General features: G+C 38.9%; 2 protein-coding genes across 4 annotated transcripts in view; both read left to right on the top strand.

The window, feature by feature from the left end:
* Window positions 1–20,681, top strand: part of LOC127568883 (keratinocyte-associated protein 3) — a 440,350-nt gene that overhangs the window by 330,058 nt on the left and 89,611 nt on the right. The window lies entirely within an intron of this gene.
* nrbp1 (nuclear receptor binding protein 1) overlaps window positions 1–20,681 on the top strand; it is a 70,247-nt gene that overhangs the window by 1,081 nt on the left and 48,485 nt on the right. For all 3 annotated transcript variants that reach the window (XM_052013107.1, XM_052013106.1, XM_052013105.1), the window contains exons 2-5: window positions 12,966–13,088; window positions 13,365–13,466; window positions 13,820–13,909; window positions 16,860–16,900. In XM_052013107.1, coding sequence (XP_051869067.1) covers window positions 12,966–13,088; window positions 13,365–13,466; window positions 13,820–13,909; window positions 16,860–16,900 — 356 coding nt within the window. The remainder of the gene's footprint in view (window positions 1–12,965; window positions 13,089–13,364; window positions 13,467–13,819; window positions 13,910–16,859; window positions 16,901–20,681) is intronic.

Genomic DNA, 20,681 nt, shown 5'->3' with positions numbered 1-20,681 from the left:
ATGTCTCGAAAGTTTGGAACATAGGAGATAAATTTCAGTTTGAGTTTACAATTGTTTTGTGACTTAGTTTTGTTGACAGGAGACACCCCTGGGTAGGGACAGGTGCAAAACACACTTGTGTTGTTCCACTGACTGCTTAGAAGTTCAATTTGGCGAACTTTATTATGGGATGTGTTAATTAGTTCAAAAAATGATATTTCACTTTAGAAAAGAAGCTTTTAGACCTCTTAATAGTTTTGATACTTTGATCATGCTCTACAAAAGAAATTTCCTGAATCTGTTTATTTCATTGGATGAGATTCATGATAGTTTTGCATACGACTAAATGACGACCCTGTCAACAACTGACTTCTTGTAAAATTGGAAATAAAAGCAGAAAATGCTGGGAATACCCAGCTGTTCATGCTGCATCTGTAGAGGGAGTGAGATCTTGGGTTGATGATCTTTCCTGTAACTGCAGCTTTCTGCTTTCCCTTCCTGAATTATGTTTGTATGTCTGAGACCAAAATGAGTTTCTGACTCCACATCTTTATCACCAAGACTGCCTCCCTGCTCCCTTTTCATTTGTAACAGTAGTTGTCTCTTTTATCACAGGCCTGTTGTTGAAAGCCTTTTGTTATCTGCAGAATTAGCTGTTCTACTGTTTTGCTGTTCTATTCCTCAGAGTCTTTGCTAACCACAGTGATTTTCATTCCTCCATCATAGGTTCAATGCCCTGCACACCCACATTCAGCACTCCTTATTCCCAAATTGATGTCAAGCCAATCATGATTATGAAAAAGGGCCTAAAAGCTTCTGTGTGTATATAATATATATATTCAAGGAAGTGGCAGAGGAACTACTGAGGGATGCACAAGATGCTATAGTTTTGACAGGATAAGGGTGCTAAGGAAGATGTTTGGAGGGAAGATGGAGCAGGCTATGAATGAATTTTTTTGTATTGTAAGAAGAATTTTGTAAGATTTTGCAACAGGCATCAGTGATCGGAGAACAGGTTTAATGGACTTCTATCTTGCTTTGGTTAGTATATTTTTGCTTTGAGCAAAGGTTCTGGAAGGAGAACAGTGGCAGGTTATCCAAGAGGCGATACAGGCATGGAAGTTTGTTACTAGCTCGTCTGGGGAAAAGCACAGGTGAATAATTTTTTTCCTTGAAGTAAGCAGCAAGTGATGGAGTATGTATAACGTTAACAGCCGAGTTCATGTATGTAAAATGTTGAGGTTAAAGTCAACTTCAAGTTGATATAGTAGCTGGCAAGCGGCTAAGAATGTGTTTCCCTAGAGGAAATAGCTGCTCATATAGTGGTAAACGCTAACACTCAAGCAAAGGCAGAGTCCAGGAGTGCGAGGTAAAATTTGAATGGCATTATCTTGACATAAGAATCTAATGTTTCTTCAGATGAAACTTGGAAAGAATAGGGGAAGGGGATCCATGGAGATTTGAGGGTGTGTGGAAAGAAGAGCAGCCATTTGTGGAGGTACTCTAGCTATGTGGTTTAGTATGCATTTTCTCAGTTCTGAAGTCATGTTAAGTAAGTTGATGCCATTGACTTTCAAATCCTGAGATACGTTGAGAAGAACAAAAGATGTTATTCGTGATTTTAGTTAAGGAAAATAATATTTGATGAGATCTGATTTAGTGGTATTTGATGAATAAATTGGCTAGGTTAACTCCCTACTCTTTATAATAGTGCTATGTGCCACCTTTATGTGGATGGTGGCTTGATTTTGCATCTTATCTGAAAGGCAATATTTATGCAGTACTTCGAGTTGCAGCCTCCATTTCTGTGCTCCAATCACTGGGGTGGGAGTTGACCTGCAATATTTGGTCCAGTGAGAAGCACTCCTGTTCGCCAGTAGACAGAGTCAGAACAGGAACTTTATAGGAGAAATCAGTCATGGAATTATGAGAAAGGTGGTCACAATTGGAGGCACTATTTAACAACATTGAAAGGTTGCAGAGTTGGAGAGATTCAATTTTTATTTGAGTGAGTGAAAATGATACTGTTGAGAGGGTGAATGACGACAGAGGAAAGGAAACTATTTACAATGGAAGCTAGCAATAGGACCAGGAGTTAACAATTCAATGGGAAATTGATAAGTTTCTTGAACTCTATGCAAATTAGGATATGACAATATTTTGAAAACCAAAATGTAATTTATCAGTGTCACTTGCATACAATTAAATGATTATGTGTTGAGGGATCAACTGATCAAAATCCATTTTTTGCACTTTGTTTTACAGTTTAATGCTTGCTGTGAAAGGAATGCACAAACAACACTAATAGAATTAGCAAGGGAGAAGTTGCAATCTGTTTTCCTTGCCTCTTTTTCTCAGAGCAAAGATTTGTTTGTTGTGCACATCAGTGTTTTCCAGCTATTTCTAATGAGTTGTGGAAGTCTGACAAGAACTGGATATGACTGAGTGGAAGGGCAGATAAAGAAATATGATCTGGCTGTGGGTGCAAAATGTGCCCACGTCCATTGACTCTTACCCAGGAACCTATAAACTTGGACAAGATGTGAGAAACATCTTGGACTTAAATCTCCAAGCAAGATGTTTCTTTTGCCTTTGTCACATAAAAGGTTTGAGAGCCTGAAGTTTGTGGACAACGTAACCCTTAACGTTGGATGAATTGGCGATGTTGTTGACTACTTGCTGCATTGCAGCTAACACTAGGGAGTATACCTTTAGATTGAGGTCAATGGCCTGTAATAAATTGGTCTGTGTTCATAAGGTGCAGTACAAGCCTTATGAATGTTGCATATCTGTTGTGAAATTCTATGATATACATATGACAGAACAGCTAATTTCCTGGGTTGAAGTAGAAGGTGAATTGATGTTTCTTTTCAGATCCAAGATGCACCTTCATTTTGTTAAGGGAAAGAAAATTGTACTGGCTTGTTTGCATTTTAAATCTGTTTCTTCCCTGCAGGGAGGCTTATCAGATCTGGTTGTTTCTCTGATCACCCAAGCAGAATGTGGTTTTGGACTGATTACATCATAAGTCTGTATCAAAACTTCAATCCATATCTGGAGGCATGAGAGGAAGGGAAACTGCTGAACCATTCTCAGTTTACAATCTTCACATATTTAATGAACATAGAACAGTACAGGAACAGGCCCTTTGGCCCACAATATCTATGCCGAGCACAATGCCCCTAATCCTTTCTGCCTGCGCTTAATCCATATCCCTCCATTCTCTGCATATTCATTTGCTTAAAAAGCCTCCTGAATGCCACTACCGTATCTGCCACCCCTGGCATCTACCACTGTGCTTTCTTAAAAAAAACAACTTGCCCCGCATGTCCTCTTTAAACTTTCCCCTCGCACCTTAAATCTGTGCCCTCTAGTATTTGACATTTCTACTCAGGGTTGGGGGAGGGGTGAGGGGGAAGAGATTTTGGCTGTCTACCCGACCTATGCCTCTCATAATTTCTGTCAGGTCTCCCCTCTGCCTCCAATGCTCCAGAGAAAACAATCCAAGTTTGTACAACCTCTCCTTGTAGCTAATATCCTCCAATCCGTGCAGCATCCTGGTTAACCTCTTCTGCACTCTTTCCAAAGCCTTCCGACAATTGGGTGACCCAAACTACATGCGATACTCCAAGTGCAGTCTAACCAAGGTTTTGTACAACTGCATCATCTTGTACTCTGCCTCCAAGCAATGAAGGCAAGCATGCTACCTGCCACCTTTACCACTCTTATCTACCGCTTTTGGGGAGATATGGATTTGGACCCCAGAGCCTTCTTTAATCAAATGGATATAGAGGTGGCAGGACACTAATGCTCTTTATCTATTTAGCTGAATTCTAGCTCTGAATAAGAATCCAGCTGCTGAATAACATACAGTGGCTGATGGCTTTCATTTGTTTTGTGCTTAAATTGTACGGTTTAAGCACTAATGTATGGGTAGTTTGACAATGCACTGGAGTAAGAAATATAAAAGGTTTACACAATGATTTGGGGAAAAATACACATCCAAATACCCTATCAGTGTTCACAGTACCAAATATGGGGGGGAATAAAGGGGCTCAAGTTACCCAGGTCCCATTCGCAGCAAGTCAGAGTTGAGGGGATCTGGGGAGGGACATTCCAGTTGTACATCACCTACTTTTGATGAGCAATTGTATTACAAGGTACTTCCCTATTAACATGTTTTAAAAAATGTTAACTCCTCACGTAATTTGCAAGTTCATTAACTTGGCAAAGAAAACCTTTCATACAGCGAGTAGTTATGAAGTCACTGGCCAAAACTTGGGGGTGGGGGCGCATAAAATCTAATTATGGCTTTCAAAGAGAAATTAGATGAGCACTTGAAAAGGAAATAGTCACATCTTTGTAAATCTCCAAGCAATGAAATAACAGGATTGGTTTTGTGGAAAAGGAGGCATAGGTCCATCTGTGCCATAACAATTCCTCTATTTCTATACATGGTTACTTATTAATGAAAATTTAAAAAAATGTATGTAAGTATCGTAAAATTAATTGAATAAATTTGGATCTGATCTTAGGATGGGTCTTGAGCTCAGTTCCCTTTAAAATGGAATAGCTATTAATCACCGGAATACCGACATTCTATTTTTTTTTGTTTTGAAGTTTTGCCCTTCACTCATCATGTATCCTGCTATATTCCAATGTGGGCAATCTGCTCATTCTGCATACTTAAATCTGAATTCAGATGGACTATTTTGTGCACAGCCTCCACAGTCAAGCTGATCCTGTTCTTGGCCAACCTTAGCATGTGTGCTATTTCCAGCAGGTGTCATCTGATATCAGTTGAGTTTGAGGACTTTTTCACCATGTGCAAGGACATTTATAGACTAGCAATTATTGCTCAGTGCATTTCATTCCCAGTTTCTCTTGCAACTAGGAATGACACTAAATGTTTGGTGTTGCGCTGAATTGCCATCAGTGTTAAATATTAAAGTTATGAGCAAGTATGAAGATAATACTTTAGTTTTCCTGGCCTAATGTGCATGTTAATTCATTCTTCTTGATTACAGAGCGCAGAATATATTGGAGAAATTTTGACTGAACTTAAATTGCCTTTTTTTAAAATCCCTTGATTTTATCTTTCAGAGGTAATTATTAATAAACTTCCTTTTATTCAGAGGGGAAGAAGAATGGCATCAGTGGGTCATATTTGATGTAGGATCCATTTGTGTCGCTTTGCCTCAAAGTTGTAGTTGTGGACATTCAGAGCCAATGAACAGGGTAATTATGGTTAACAGTCTTAAAAATTGAACGTTGTAGTGCCAGGATAATTCAACCATCTTGATAAGTTGCAAGCCTGGAATATTTCAAAAATTTTGATTTGCTGAAATGCACGTCATTTTTCAGCAAGTCTTTCAGTTTCAGGATGTTAAATCTAAGAAGGAAGTAATATCTTCAGATAAATTCAAATTGTTCTTGAGTACTTGCATTGATTAAGCAAACAAGAAGTTTATGCATTATTGGGTCTGATAAAGTAAGTGGAATTTATATTTTGTATTTAATGTTAAATTGTATTTTAAAATAGAGGATATTCAGTTTTCTTTGTATCGTCAGTGCTTACAAATATTTTTCTTTCAGATTTGATGGCCTGAGTTCAATGAGCAGACACATTGCTAACTTTGCTGTTGCTTGCTGTTAATTTATATGGAGGCTATAGTCTGTGTTAAAGTGACCAAACTTCAGAATGCATCTAGTGTTCTTGACTGCAGAGAGAACAACTCTTGTTTATGTAGGCTGGATTAGCTGAGTGACTTGTTCCTGTTTCTAATTTTTATGAATACGGCAGTATTCAATATGTAGTTTGGACTTCGTGTTCTCTCCTGGGAATGTTAGAAGTGATTTCAAAATGAAATCCTGTGCATTCTGGACCAAGTGTTTGCATTTCTTTTTGGAATTTGATTGACTGGTGTGGCTATGCAGCACTTTTAAGTTAGATGCCTAAATGTACCATTTAGTTGGCTTCGCCAACCCAAAGATCTATTTAATTCACTTGACAAAATTGCATCCATGCGATATTGATGCAGTAAGCAAACTTATTTTCTATTTGGTTGTGTTAATTTTCTTTTATGACTACATGGTAAAGTTGATTTTTTTTATTCATTCATTTTGGAAGGGGTTTGTGTTTTATTACTACAGAGGGTTTCTAAAATTGATTGGCTGTCTTTTGTCTCTCTTACTAGTTAATTTTATTTGTATTTGAGTAGCCATGTCAATTTTATTTTGTTTTTAGAGCAGTTATTTTCACAACTTTGTGCATTCTATGATAAAAGTGAAGTTTGGGCTGATTAAGTTTGAGACAACATGAAAATTGGCAGAATTGTAGATGTGAGGAAAGTTGTCAAAGGTTTCAGCAGGGTATGAACCAGTTAGAAATGTGAGCAGGGAAATGGCAGATGGAGTTTAATCCCGACAAGTGTGACGTGTTGTATTTTGGGATGTCAAATGTAAAAGGAAAGTGTACAATAAATAGCATCTTGGGGTGCAAGTCCATTGCTCCCTGAAAGTGGCATCACGTAAATAGGGTAGTAAAGAAGGCATATGGCATGCTTGACTTCAACGGTTGGGGTGTTGAGTATAAAAGTCAGGAAGTCATGTTGCAGCTGTATAAAATTTTGTTAAGCCACATTTGGAGTATTGCACGCAGTTCTGGTTGCCGCATTACAGGAAAGATGTAGAAGCTTTTGAGACGGTGCAGAAGAGGATGTTGCCTGGATTAGGGAGTATTAGCTATAAGGGGAGGTTGGACAAACTTGGATTTTTTTTCTCTGGAACGTTGGAGGCTGAGGGGTGAATTGATAGAAGTATACAGAATTGAGGGACATAGGAAGGGCAGATAGTCAATCTTTTTCCCAGGGTGGAAATATCAAATACTGGAAGGCATAGGTTTAGGGTTGAGGAGGAGGAGAATTTAAAGGAGATTTATTAGACAATGCTCTCAGAGTGATTGGTGCCTGGAATGCACTACCAGGGAAGGTGGTGGAAATGCATACAATAGTAATGTTTAAGAAGCATTTGGGCAGGCAACTGAGCAGGCAGGGAATGGAGGGATAGAGTTGATATGCAGGCAGGCAGGATTAGTTAAAATGGGCATGGTTGAAACGGACGTCGTAGGTTAAAGGACCTGTTCCTGTGTTGTACTGTTCTATGTTACATAGAAATTCCTAGTATTCTCCACCTCTTTCCCTCCCTCTCTTAATACATGCTTGTTTTCTCACTTGTCCATTTGTGATGAAGAATTTTTGACTTTATTTCTCTTCCCATGAGTGCTGCTGGAACTGCTGTACTTTTTTCGTGCTTCCAGTTGCTCTGTCTTTCTCCTTTCAGTTGGCAAATGAGGATCCATACAAATACGATACTTTTGTGTCTGGTTTATCGTGATTATTATTTGCATTACTACCAAAGCTGTAAAATGGTGCTGGTTAGGGATGATCTCCAGAATAATTCACACAATTTGGACATTTTTGATTATATTTGGCAATGTTCGTTTTTGTTTTGGGGCCAGGCTGATAGAGATAACAGAGCAGATTAGGTGTTGCTAGTCTAGCAATCATTGGTAGCTCTTGTGGCTTGGATGATATGGTCATCTTACGATCTGTCACTTGGGCAGTGCCCTGGTGTAACTGGTTCTAGTACATCAGGCAGTGTTGCTATGAGGCTTCATGTACGTCTCTGATGAAACATTGTGGCTTTAATGTGCATTTTGTCAGGAGAACACTTCTGGAGTTTTCTTCGCGTTCTCCTTGCCAATCATGACTTTTGGGGGGTATTGTTTTTTATTTCCATTGGTTGAAGGTGCAGGAGGATCAGTTTCCATGTGGGCCTAGGTTATTTGTGAGATTAGAGTTGGTGTTCTCCTTGATCTTGTCATTGGAGCATTTTGCATTGATAGAGGTTCATGAGATATTCACTGCAGAGTCAGTCAAGCCCATTCTTGACAGAAAAGCCCACCATATTAAAGCAGTATCCCTCTTCTGATTTTTCCCTGTTCTTTGAGCTGGCCATCTCTTGCCTGTCATATACTTCCAAAGGCAGTAATGTCAAAACATCTGAGTTCCTGGGCTACAATTGTTCAACATCATTCAGGTTCCTATTTGGAGCTGTCCATGAAGACCTTTCAGGTTGTGGACTTGAAGGGAGGATGTTCCCTGTGCATGACGTAGCCATTGCACCCAGCTATCATGTGGGCTGAATATAACAACACATTTGTCCTTTGGCAAAAATGGGGAAAAATAAGTGGAGACAAGGCTTTGTGGCAGTACATAAATATAAACCAAAGGGTTTGCAGACATCTGTCAGCATATTTGCATCTTTGAATGCATATAAGTTTGGTTGGACTTGGGTACAGGTGCCTTTGCCTATTGCCTGCCTTGCTGGCACTGTCAATGACATTTTTCATTACTTTGCTGGTCCTTGGGTGTGCATTGGTGTTCTGCTGGCGTATTATCCTGGAACTTCCTAATGGTTGTGTGGAAGTACTTTTGAAAGATTTGATCTCATATGAGCAAGGGTAAGGGGGGTGTAGTGGCTGCTGATCAATGATAAAGAATGTTCTATCCAGAGTTAATGCATACTAGTATTTAAGGCTGTTAAAATAAAAAACAAAGCTGCAGATGTAAAACAAAAACAGAAAATGCTAGAAATACTTAGCAGGTCAGGTTTTGTCTAGAGCAAGAGAAAAAATTGAGGCCTGACTTGTTGAATATTTCCAGCATTTTCTATATCAACGTTGGAGCATATTTCAGGCCATGTTACCCATGTTCTTCGCTGAGGAGAGAACGCACATACCAGTAGCTGATCATGACTGAGTTCTGTGAATATATCTTGTCTGGCCTGAGCTCACCACTTTCCTTTGGAGAAATAAGGCTTCAGATAAAATTGTTGTTCCTCCCAGATTGCTGTTTGATTCTCAACTTTTTTTTAATATATAAAGTGGCTTCTAAAAGAGAGTTCCCACTATAATTTCACCTTGAAATTATTGTGGGAATGTTTTCTTCCCTTGGGCCCAAATCCTCTCTAATCAGTCTGTCTTCATGTTCTTGTTCCCACATGCTTTGTAAAATTGTGTTCCCTGCAGCTGCCCTATCTCTTTGGAAGACTTCCTTATCTGTTGCTAAGCAGCACATATTTTTAGCTGTCATAGCACTTCTAAATTTAGTCTTTGTCTTGGCTTTTTATTTTCCAGCATTCCTCCTAACTATCTCTGTTTTTATATTTTCAAGATCTTGCATTCATATTTTTAGTTTTACCCCACAGATTGTAATAGTTTAGCAAAGCAGATCAGTATCACTTTCTTGTGGGCAATTGGATATTGGCATTAAAATCCTGATTTTCGTGATGCACCGGTCTTGTGGTTGAATACAATGGATCAACTGATAGAGGGAAAATATTCCTCCTCCTACCTGAAGCTTTTCATGTGGTTGACTACCCTGTCCTCCGTTGCACAAGCCTCTGCTTGCACATTGTGAAGTTGGGATACCAACCTATTAAATCCACACTTGGGCAAATCATCCAGTGAGAGCTTCTTTGCAGAAGTCATTTCAATCCTCATTGGCTGAAACTCTGACATTCAGAAACATTCAAACACATTGTAAAACCAATGTAGCTTAAGCAAACTTTTAACACTTAAAAAAAATTAAACAATTGATACACACAAACTTGTCAATTTTTTTAAAATTTTACTCTTACCTGCATCCTGCACGTCAATTGAAATGAACAGATTCATTGTTCCTGCTCGGGTCAGGCTTGACAAGTTCAGAAGGCAAATTTTAATGCTTGAGAATTTTGGACATCTACATTCCACTGCTGAATTACATGATGAAATGCTGCCATCTCTCAGGATATCCCAGGCCTTTGACAGTTCTGTGTCTTCACCACCAGTAATCTCATTCCAATTTGTTAAAGTCTAACAACAACTGCTGGATGAGCAGAAATTTCCTGCAGCTAAACATTGGGGAGTTCAAAGCCAATTTCTTGGTGTCTCTCATAAACTTCACTACCTCACTGGTGATCAGGAACTGGTTTGTTTATCTATGCCCTTGCACACTGTGGGGCAGTGGTTCATGGATTAATTAATTAATGTGCTGTCCTACACAGCAGTAGGAAGTGAGCTGCTTCATGGTTCCTGCTGTAATAAAAGAACATGTTTCAGACCAGCACTTGGATTACGTGCTAGGTGTGGAACTAGAGGACAAAAAAAAATTCTTTAATGAATTTATTGCTTTTTAGCACTATGCTTTTAGCGCAGTCTGCTTTGTATACTTTTGGTGGGAAAATGTACACAAGATACTGGCTGTCATTGATTCTGATGGTAGAAGCTGAGACATTACCCTTTTGATTCTCAAAGGGTATGGAATGGATGAAATCAAGAACTAAGATATGGTTTAAGATATAGATGAAGAATTGCTCAATTTTTAAAGTTGCTATTCTTTGGAATTCCCTACCCTAGAGAAAGCAGAATATATTCAAGGCCAAGATAAAGATCCTTGGTGCAAAAAGTTGAGGGTTACATGGAACAGGCAGGAAAATGGAGCTGTCAGAGATGAATAGCAGAGCAGGCATGCAATCTTCTTAAAAGAAGTTTTACAAAATTGCAGTAAAATAGCTGTGGAATTGGTCAGCATTTCTTAAACTTTCATTGGTTATTTGTTTGTGCAAGTTCTTTATTAGATCAGCTGTGTATGCGGGGATGATTGTAATAAATGGGTCACTTGGTTAGAATGAAGTATCAGAATGTTGCAAAGAATTACACAACTGCACAAGAGTGCAGGATGGAGCATTTCATCCAACTAATTGCTGGGAGGTAAGCATGTCATGTGTTTGGCATTTCCTTTTGCTAGTGACTAATAATGAAGTATATACACTCAAGACCTCTAGATAACTGGTATTTGGGAACTAAAACCGAAATATCACCAGCAGAGATCAATAATTAAAGTTTAAGGCAACCAGTTCTTCTTTTTCTAAAATTTGATTTTAAAACAAAATGAGTTGAAACACAAGCCAAGACTGGGAAAAGAGAACTGGTTTTTGGAAATCCTGAAATAGAGATTTAATGGAAATAAGCACTTTGGATGACTGTTTAAAGTTATCACATGGCCAGTGGAATGCCATTAGAAGATTTGCCGAAATGCAGAAGCAGGTTAGTGAATGGGCGAAGGGAAGGGGATGCGGGAAGTCCATTTTACAAGGAAATATATAGAGAGCAATTAGATCTTACCAGTCTGCAATGGAGCAATGAGATGTTTCTGGCTGAAGACCTGAAACTTAAACTGTTACTTTCTTCACAGGTGCTGCTTGTCATGAATATTTGCAGCATTTTTCTGTTTTATTTCATATTTTCACCATATGCAACATTTGGATTAATGAAGAATGTAACCTGCTTGCTATCAAACATACATATGTACATGCAATAGGCATTCTACATGTGATTTCAACATTATTTCTAGTTTATTCTGTGATAGGCTCTTGATTCAGCCTGTTTTAGTGAAGCAGTAGACCTGATCGTTTTTGTGCCATGAAGTTGGCTCAAGAATAGCTCATTAACCTTCTTTGCATCTTGCTAAAGTTGTCTTTCTTATTTACTTTGACATCACCCTCAACACATCTTGACAAATATACTTTCTTGCAGTAGCATGTCTATTGGGAAAGCAGCATCACTTTACGGAAGGCTGTTCCCAGCAAAACAATTTGATCTGTGTTCCCGATTGACCCGGGGATAAATTTGTCCAGTTAGTGATTTAAATTGCATAATCTCAAATGGTTGAAAGAGTTCTCATTTGTTTCAGAATTTTGAGCTTTTGTTCACGGATTTCCTTAAATTCAAAGCCTAAAGACAGAAATAGAGGGCAAAGTACAACCAGTTAGGCATGTAGCTATTTTCACTTAAAATAGAAAGCTTCAAATGCACAGAGGTTCCACAATATGAAAGTGTGCAGACACTTTGGATATAAGTTTTCCTATATGATTAATGTATCTTTCAAGTGTTGCTAGGCGGTAATGCTACCAGTCGTGTTTACGTTCATCATTTTTTTTTCTCAGATTTGCAAGGTTGCAATTCTTTCTAGGTCCAGCAAAGATGAAAAGTAATCTGCTTTTCAGTGGTAGGCAAGATGGAATTTCTCAGAGCTTAAAATTCCTTTTGGGCGAGTGAAATTCTGAGCTATCTCCCAGAAATACTTGGATTACAGATAATGATACAGCATACGAGAATCATGAAAGTAAAACATTGAAAGTTTTTTTTAGTGCAAGAATTCATACCATAATAATATTGATGCATATAATTTTCTGTTGATCTCTCTGCTACTCTTACTGTTTTGGTCAGCTTCGGAGCTGTCCTTTCTCAATCGATTAGTTTTTATGAAGGATCATGGCTAACCATGTGTTAATCAAATCTACATCAGCTCATATATTTGTAGCATCTGTTCTTTGGATTCAGATTTGTCATACACTTAGCTTTTCTTTCATTAGTAAAGTTAATGGAACTGGTACCATAGTGGCTAAGTATACAGAGGCCTTGTCAATTGATAGGTATATCAAGGAAACAACAAATCCTTTTTCACCAGTTATGTATCCAAATGATTGGTGCTTTCTATTTTGGTGTTTTACTTGGCAGAAAAGTAGAAGAAAAATATCATTATCAGATTGTTGAAATAAATTTGGAAGATTTACCCTTTGCCACTACTTCAAAATGTCTCAAAATGTTCAATTTACCAAGAGTTGCACCAAACATTTGTAGACAAATTAATCAACTCCTGAAAGCACTTTATCGGTTCGATGTCTCATCTTCTAAAACAGTCCTTTCAAAAGCAGACCCTCATTAGCGACTGGCCTAGATTAGGCACTAGAGTTCTGCAATCCAGCATTTGGCTTTAAGGTCAGGGTTTTGCTAACTGAGCCAAGCTAATACTTTCACAAGTTCCTTGAATTAACCATTGTTACTGTTCATTTACTGATATATATTTTGAATATTGTAGGTGAACCAGCGGAATGTTCCTGGAATTGACAGTGCATATTTGGCAATGGACACAGAAGAGGGAGTGGAAGTTGTGTGGAATGAAGTCCAGTTCTCAGAACGAAAAAACTTTAAACTACAAGAGGTGAAAATAAAGTTAAATTCGTTTGATGTGATCAGTTAATAATATTATTTGCTTAACTTTGCTTTGATTATTTTTTTTAATAGTAGTTAAGCTGATGATTATAATCATTTTATCTCTTTGTAACAAATGTGATGTTTAAGTAGTTTCGTGACAATGCCATTGAAGAACTTGGGCAACTTATTTTTGCTATCCTTCCTCTCCATTATATTAGTATAAATCCAAAAAGAAATCAAATTTATGTTGATCATTTCTAATAAATGTATTCTGTTTTTTCAGGATAAGGTTAAAGCTGTCTTTGACAATCTCATTCAGCTGGAGCACCTGAACATAGTAAAATTCCACAAGTACTGGGCAGATGTGAAAGAAAATAAAGCTAGAGTAAGCAACCTGTTATTGATTGCTTTAATAGGTGCTCATTTATAATATTGCAATTAAAAATAAAACAGAATTTTACTTGACTGAATTCATTACTGAACATTTTCATTAAACCTGATAACTTTTAAAATGTTCAATGGTTTGCCTTTAAGAAATGAGAGTTTCATTTAGTAATATTAAAGAAAGCAAGGTATTTGTTAACTGTTAAAATATTTTGAGGAAAATTCAGCTTGTATATATTCTTCAGAGTTGTGTATTGTTAATTGAGGGGATGATGGCATAGTGGAGTGTGCATCCATTTTGTAGCCATGTTGAATACATTTGACACTTGGGGAAAATATTGTTTGTTCCTCCAGGTTATATTCATAACAGAGTACATGTCATCAGGAAGCTTAAAACAATTTCTGAAAAAAACAAAGAAAAACCACAAAACGATGAATGAAAAGGTATGTTGCAGATTGCTTCTTGTAAGACCTAGATAAGGTTAAGGCATGGGGTGATAACATTCTTGACATATGATATTAACCAATGACCATCTCCAGCCAAACCACCTACCATTGACATTCAGTGGCATTTACCATTGCCTAGTCCTCTAACAACATTTTGGGAGTCATCGTTGACCAGAAATAACTGGGCAAGCCACATAATTATTTTATCTACAAGAGCAAGTCATAATCTGGGTATCCTGTGGCAAGTACTCACCTCCTGATACCTCAAATCCTTCCCAACATCTACAAGGAAGATCAAGCCTGTGATGGAAAGCACTCTCGATTTACCAAGAGGGATGCAGATCCAATGACAAGCCAGAAGCTTTTCCTTTCTGAACAAACAACTCACTTGATTGGCCTACATTCTATTTCCCGGCATGCTGGCTGCAATATATTCTGTCAAAAAAATGCACTGTAGTTGTTTGTTCATGCTCAACACTGCCTCTCACAGATCCACTTGTGCCATTTGGAAGGAAAGGGCACCATACAAAACAAAACATTGCCACCTACAAATTCCCTTTCCAATCAGCTTAGCAATATATTGCTATTTCATCTTCATTGGATCGAAATCCTGGAACTCCCTATCCACAATCCTGAAAGCATCTTAAGCAGTACGAAATAGTTTTACTGCCAGATAGGCAATAAATGTATGTCTTGGTGATAACCATGCATCTGCCCAACTTGAGTAAGTAAACCTCCAACTGATGTCTACACCCCCCCCCACCTTTACCTAGGAATTGATGGTGTTCCACATTGAATGATGTCTTGAAGAAGCACTGAATGGTATTACCACAGCATTTGTGCTGGCTCGGAACTTCAGTGTCAGTTGCTAAAGGTGGTTCGTGGCGTAATCACAAATGGAGCTAGTAAAGTCTCGAAGAATCCTGTTGCTAGATTTTTGCCTGTGACAGACAGAAACATGAGTAGCAAAGTTACTTGACTTCATTCTTGCAGATCTGTCAATGACATGAAATATTATCAACTATGCTTTTACTTTTTAATTTTCTTAGTCGTACAGGGTGGAAACGGGCCCTTTAGCTCACTGTGTCCATGCCAGCCATTAAGTACATATCAACACTAATCTCATTTTCTACACTTGGCCCATAGTTTTCTCTGTCACGATGCCTCAAGTGCTCATTTAATTACCTGTGAGAATGTCTGCCTTTACCAATCCCTCAGTAGCGTATTCCCGATTTCAACCACTGTCTGGATGAAAAGAATTCTTCTTCAAATTCCCTGGATATACAAGTGGTGCACTGTGGCTGCATTACATACAATCATTGAAATGTAATCCAGGAACTTGAGGGTTTCTTCAACAGCAGTTCCCGTGCTTGCAACCTCAGCCATTTATAAGGAAGGGTCAAATGTACATAGGAATGCCAGCAAGTCCAACTTGCGTATATTGCTTCACATATAAACATAGAAAATCTACAGCACAATACAGGCGCTTCGGCCCACAAAGTTGCACCGAACATGTCCCTACCTTAGAAATTACTAGGTTTACCCATAGCCCTCTATTTTTCTAAGCTCCATGTACCTATCCAAAAGTCTCTTAAACGACCCTATCGTATCCGCCTCCACCACCGTTGCTGGCAGCCCATTCCACGCACTCACCACTCTGAGTAAAAAAAAACTTACCCCTGACATCTCCTCTGTACCTACTCCCCAACACCTTAAACCTGTGTCCTCTTGTGGCAACCATTTCAGCCCTGGGAAAAAGCCTCTGACTATCCACGTGATCAATGCGTCATCATCTTGTACACCTCTATCAGGTCACCTCTCATCCTCAGTTGCTCCAAGGAGAAAAGGCCGAGTTCACTCAACCTGTTTTCATAAGGCATGCTCCCCAATCCAGGCAACATCCTTGTAAATCTCTTCTGCACCCTTTCTATGGCTTCCACATCCTTCCTGTAGGGAGGTGACCAGAACTGAGCACAGTACTCCAAGTGGGGTCTGACCAGGGACCTATATAGCTGCAACATTACCTCTCAGCTCCTAAATTCAATTCCACGATTGATGAAGGCTAATACACTGTATGCCCCCTTAACCACTGAGCCAACCTGTGCAGCTGCTTTGAGTGTCCTATGGACTCAGACCCCAAGATCCCTCTGATCCTCCACACTGCCAAGAGTCTTACCGTTAATACTATATTCTGCCATCATATTTGACCTACTAAAATGAACCACTTCACACATCTGGGTTTCACCATCTAGTCAAATCTTGAAATTTCCTACTTGTATTATGAGATACTTCAGCTGCAGAAAATAGGCAATTGAATAAGCTACTTTGTCATCAATCCCTTTGGCAAGTAATTATGAGCAATAAATCCTGGCCATGCTTGTTTTCCAATGCCACATGAATGTATATTGAAAAACTGGTGTATCTGAAATCATCATGCCAAATTTACTGAGCTAATGCTGCTGCTTTATAGAGTATTTCTCTCTCACTTTACTTTTTAATTAATTCGGCGCACAGTAATAAAATAACAAAAGTGAGCTATGTCTCTATAAGTTGATCTGGAAAAGAGAAAATCTCTTTCAGAATAACTGTTTGGAAACCTGTCATGTTTAATTTTTTGTCTGTAGTGTGAAGTGAAATCAGTTTGATTTGAAATCCTTGTATTTTCTTACTGCTTATTGGTGCAAAGCTTTAAATGTGACCTGCCATCCTGAAGACAGACAAGCACCAGAGTGGGTTAATAAATCAAAGTGTTACCGTGTTTTTTTTTTCTGTGAATAACTTCATCTGAACGCTACTTAAAAGCAGCAGTGTTAGCCATGCTTCTGGGATTGCTTCATGCTTTAACCATAAGTGGGGGAAGATGTATTTCACACAAGCAAACTTTAATTAAATTGGATTTTTGTTTTAAGATTCCTGTTCGACTCTAACCTTGCTCATTTCTGTGCAGGCCTGGAAGAGATGGTGCACCCAGATTTTGTCTGCCTTGAGGTAAGAAGTCACTTCTGGAATTTATCCCACTTCTGGTGATGGACATCTTTTTCCTTGCTTGTCCTTATTAATACTTGGCGGCTGTTTAGCTGTGCTTCACAAGTGCTGGTAGTCCTTCAAATAAATAAACCTAGGTAGTGAGCAGTGTTGGAGAGCGCAAGTGCCTCTCTATGGCTGGGAATGGAATACTTGGTAGCTTTTGTTTCCTTCTGCCAAATTTCTCCCCCGCACCACCCCTCCCCCACAATAAGCACTAGAGACATTAAATCTTGGCTGGCAGAGTGGTGGTGAATTTAGCTGTGCATTTTCAAACAGAACAGAGCCAACTCGCAACTCATGGGTGCCATATTAAAGGCAGTTATTTGCAATTTCAAAACTGCTTCATTGCTGAATGGTTAATGATTTTTAGTCTTTGCTCACCAGTCATTTTAAGCTTGTCTTTTCTCCCAATTTGCTGCAGCAAAATCTAAAAGATTGCTACTTAATGTAGTGGCCTTGCTCAAATTGAAGAAAATGTTTGTGTGTGTGTGTGTGTGTGTGACTAGCTACAAAGCAGATAACAGAAGACAGTTTTATTCTGAACACACTTTTCTGTACCATTATCAATGGTAATGGCAGGTTAACTGGTATGCTCAGAAACTCAAGATACATGATTGATCTACTTCAATAGTTTACCGAGAACAAATTCCCCTGATTATTATTGTAAAACAAAATTTGTAGATTGAGAATTTGAGCCTACTTGGACTTACTAATGACAAAGTTCATGCTTACTTTTATTTTAAATATCAACTTGTTCTAAAAATAACGATTTAAATTGAAAACTTGACAATAACAATGCAGGACTGCAAGTTGAGGCTAGAGACAAGTGGTTCAAAATGATGTTGCCCACTTGGGGTAATATAATGTAAAACAGGACTTTGTCATTATATTTAACATTTCCTAAATTTATATCTGAATTTGTGGAGAGTATCAATAAAAATTAATCATTCAACTGATTATTAGTTTCATAAAGCCACGTTCACTCCCAGGATAGTGGGAAATTTGGAATAAAAATGGTTAAATATTTTAAACCTTAAATCAGGATGTTAAGGGGGTGAAGTGGTGATGAAACACTTTTCTTAAAAAAAACTCTAGCACAGAACTTAGTTTTGTGTAGAGAGGCGTGCAGAATTTGAACTTTTCAATATTTGCTGTTTCACGTTGGTTTAAGGTACGTGTGAGGTAAACAAATTAGTGGGGGGAAAATGGCTCTGAAACTAAGATTTGGCAAATCTTTCCATCCAAATACAGTTGCAAGTTCTTAGTTAAATATGCTGTGTAGTTCTGAATTCATAAGAACATATCTTTACTGTTGCTGCTTAAGTACTTTCAGCACTTAGTTTAATGTCATATTTCTTAAATGGCTGCCTTTTTCCTCTCTCCAGGTATTAATCAGTAGTGTAGAACTGCACTATATTCTTACTGTGTGTTTTTATAACTGGGTGGTAAATGGAATTCAGATTTGAAAATTAATCAAAACAATTCAATCTTCTAATTGCCTGTTGAATTCCATTGTTCCTCTAGCATTTTAATCTGGTAGCAACTAATCAGTTGCCTCATCTTTCATTTGCCTATTGTCTTAGAATACGCCTGATGGAAAGTTAGCAATGTCACCCAGAGATCTTCAACATCTGGTGGAAATAGTGGCATATTGATATGCACTATTGAAATAATAAACATTTCCCATTTTAGAAGTTAAAATAATACTATGGCCCTAAACTGCGGGGAATTGGTATCAAATTAGATTTATGTTGGTTTATTATTATTGTCACATGTTCTGGGGTACAATGAGAAACATTGTTTTGCATGCTATCTATATAGATTTCGTCACATCAGTACATCAAGAAAGTACAAGGGAAAAACGAGTGCAGAATAGTGTTATAGTTGCAGAGAGAGTGCAGTGCAGCAGACAATAAGGTGCAAGGTCATGACGAGGTAGATTGTGAGGTCAAGAGTCCATCTTATGGTACAAGGGGGCGATGCAATAGTCTTATAACAGCCGTAAATAGATAAAATGAGAAATATTCAAAAATATTTAAATTATTTAAACAGGAACAGGAAGGGGTCGATAACTGTGCTGGGTGTTTTTTATAGGCCGCCCAATAGTGACAGGGTTATTAAGGAGCAGATAGGGAAGCAGATCCTCGAATAACAGTTGTTGTGATGGGGGATTTTAATTTCCCAAACATCGATTGGCATCTCCAGACAGTGAGGGGTTTAGATGGGGTGGAGTTTGTTAGGTGTGTTCAGGAAGGGTTCTTGACACAGTATGTAGATAGACCTACAAGAGGAGAGGCTGTGCTTGATTTGATATTGGGAAATGAACCTGGTCAGGTGTCAGATCTCTCAGTGGGTGAACATTTTGGTGATAGTGATCATAATTCTATCTCCTTTACGTTAGCACTGGAGAGGAATAGGAACAGACAGGCCAGAAAGGTGTTTACGTGGAGTAAAGGGAATTATGAGGCTCTCAGGCAGGAAATTGGAAGATTAAATTGGGAACAGATGTTCTCTGGGAAAAGTACGGAAGATATGTGGCAAATATTCAAGGGGTATTTGTGTGGAGCTCTACATAGACATGTTCCGATGAGACATGGGAGTCATGATCGGATACAGGAACTGTGGTGTACAAAGGCTATAATAAATCTAGTCCAAAGGAAAAGAAAAGCATACAAAAGGTACAGGGAGCTAGGTAATGTTAGAGATCTGGAGGAGTACAAGGCTAAAAGGAAGGAACTTAAAGAGATTAGGAGAGCCAGAAGGGGACATGAGAAGGCCTTGGCAGGCAGGATTAAGGAAAACCCCAAGGCATTCTACAGGTATGTGAAGAGTAAGAGGATGAGAAGCAAAAGGATGGGGCCTATCAAGTGCAGCAGTGGGAAAGAGTGTATGGATCTGGAAGAAATAGTGGAGGTACTTAATGAATACTTTACATCATTATTCACCATGGGAAAAAGACCTGGGGGATTGTAGTGGGGACTTGCAGCGGCCTGAAAAGCTTGAGCATGTAGATATTAGAAAAGAGGTGGTGCTGAAACTTTTGGAAAGCATCAAGTCAGATAAGTCGCCGGGACTGGATGAGATATACCCCAGGTTGCTGTGGGAGGCAAGGGAGGAGGTTGCGGAGCCTCTGACGATGATCTTTGCGTCGTCGATGGAGACTGGAGAGGTTCCGGAAGATCGGAGGGTTGCGGATGTTGTTCCCTTATTCAAGAAGGGGAGTAGGGATAGCCCAGGGAATTGTAGACTGATGAGTCTTACCTAAGTGGTTGGTAAGCTGATGGAGAAGATCCTGAGAGGCCGGATTTATGAACATTTGGAGAGGTATAATATGATTAGGGATAGTCAGCATGGCTTTGTCAAGGGCAGGTCCTGTCTTACGAGCCTGATTGAATTTTCTGAGGATGTGACTAAGCATATCGATGAAGAGAGAGCAGTAGATGTAGTGTATATGGATTTCAGCAAGGCATTTGATAAGGTACCCCATGTGAGGCTTATGGAGAAGGTGAGGAGACATGGGATCCAAGCGGACATTGCAGTGTGGATCCAGAATTGGCTGGCCCACAGAAGGCAAAGAGTGGTCGTTGAAGGGTCGTATTCCAAGTGGAGGTCGGTGACCAGTGGTGTACCTCAGGAATCTGTACTGGGACCCTTACTCTTTGTGATTTTTATAAACGACCTGGATGAGGAAGTGGAGGGTGGGTTAGTAAGTTTGCGGATGACACGAAGGTTGGGGGTGTTG

Source organism: Pristis pectinata, chromosome 3 (genome assembly GCF_009764475.1).
Source record: "Pristis pectinata isolate sPriPec2 chromosome 3, sPriPec2.1.pri, whole genome shotgun sequence".
Taxonomy (NCBI): domain Eukaryota; kingdom Metazoa; phylum Chordata; class Chondrichthyes; order Rhinopristiformes; family Pristidae; genus Pristis; species Pristis pectinata.
Note: the sequence above shows the minus strand (reverse complement) of the source record. Positions and strands in the feature narration are given on the sequence as shown.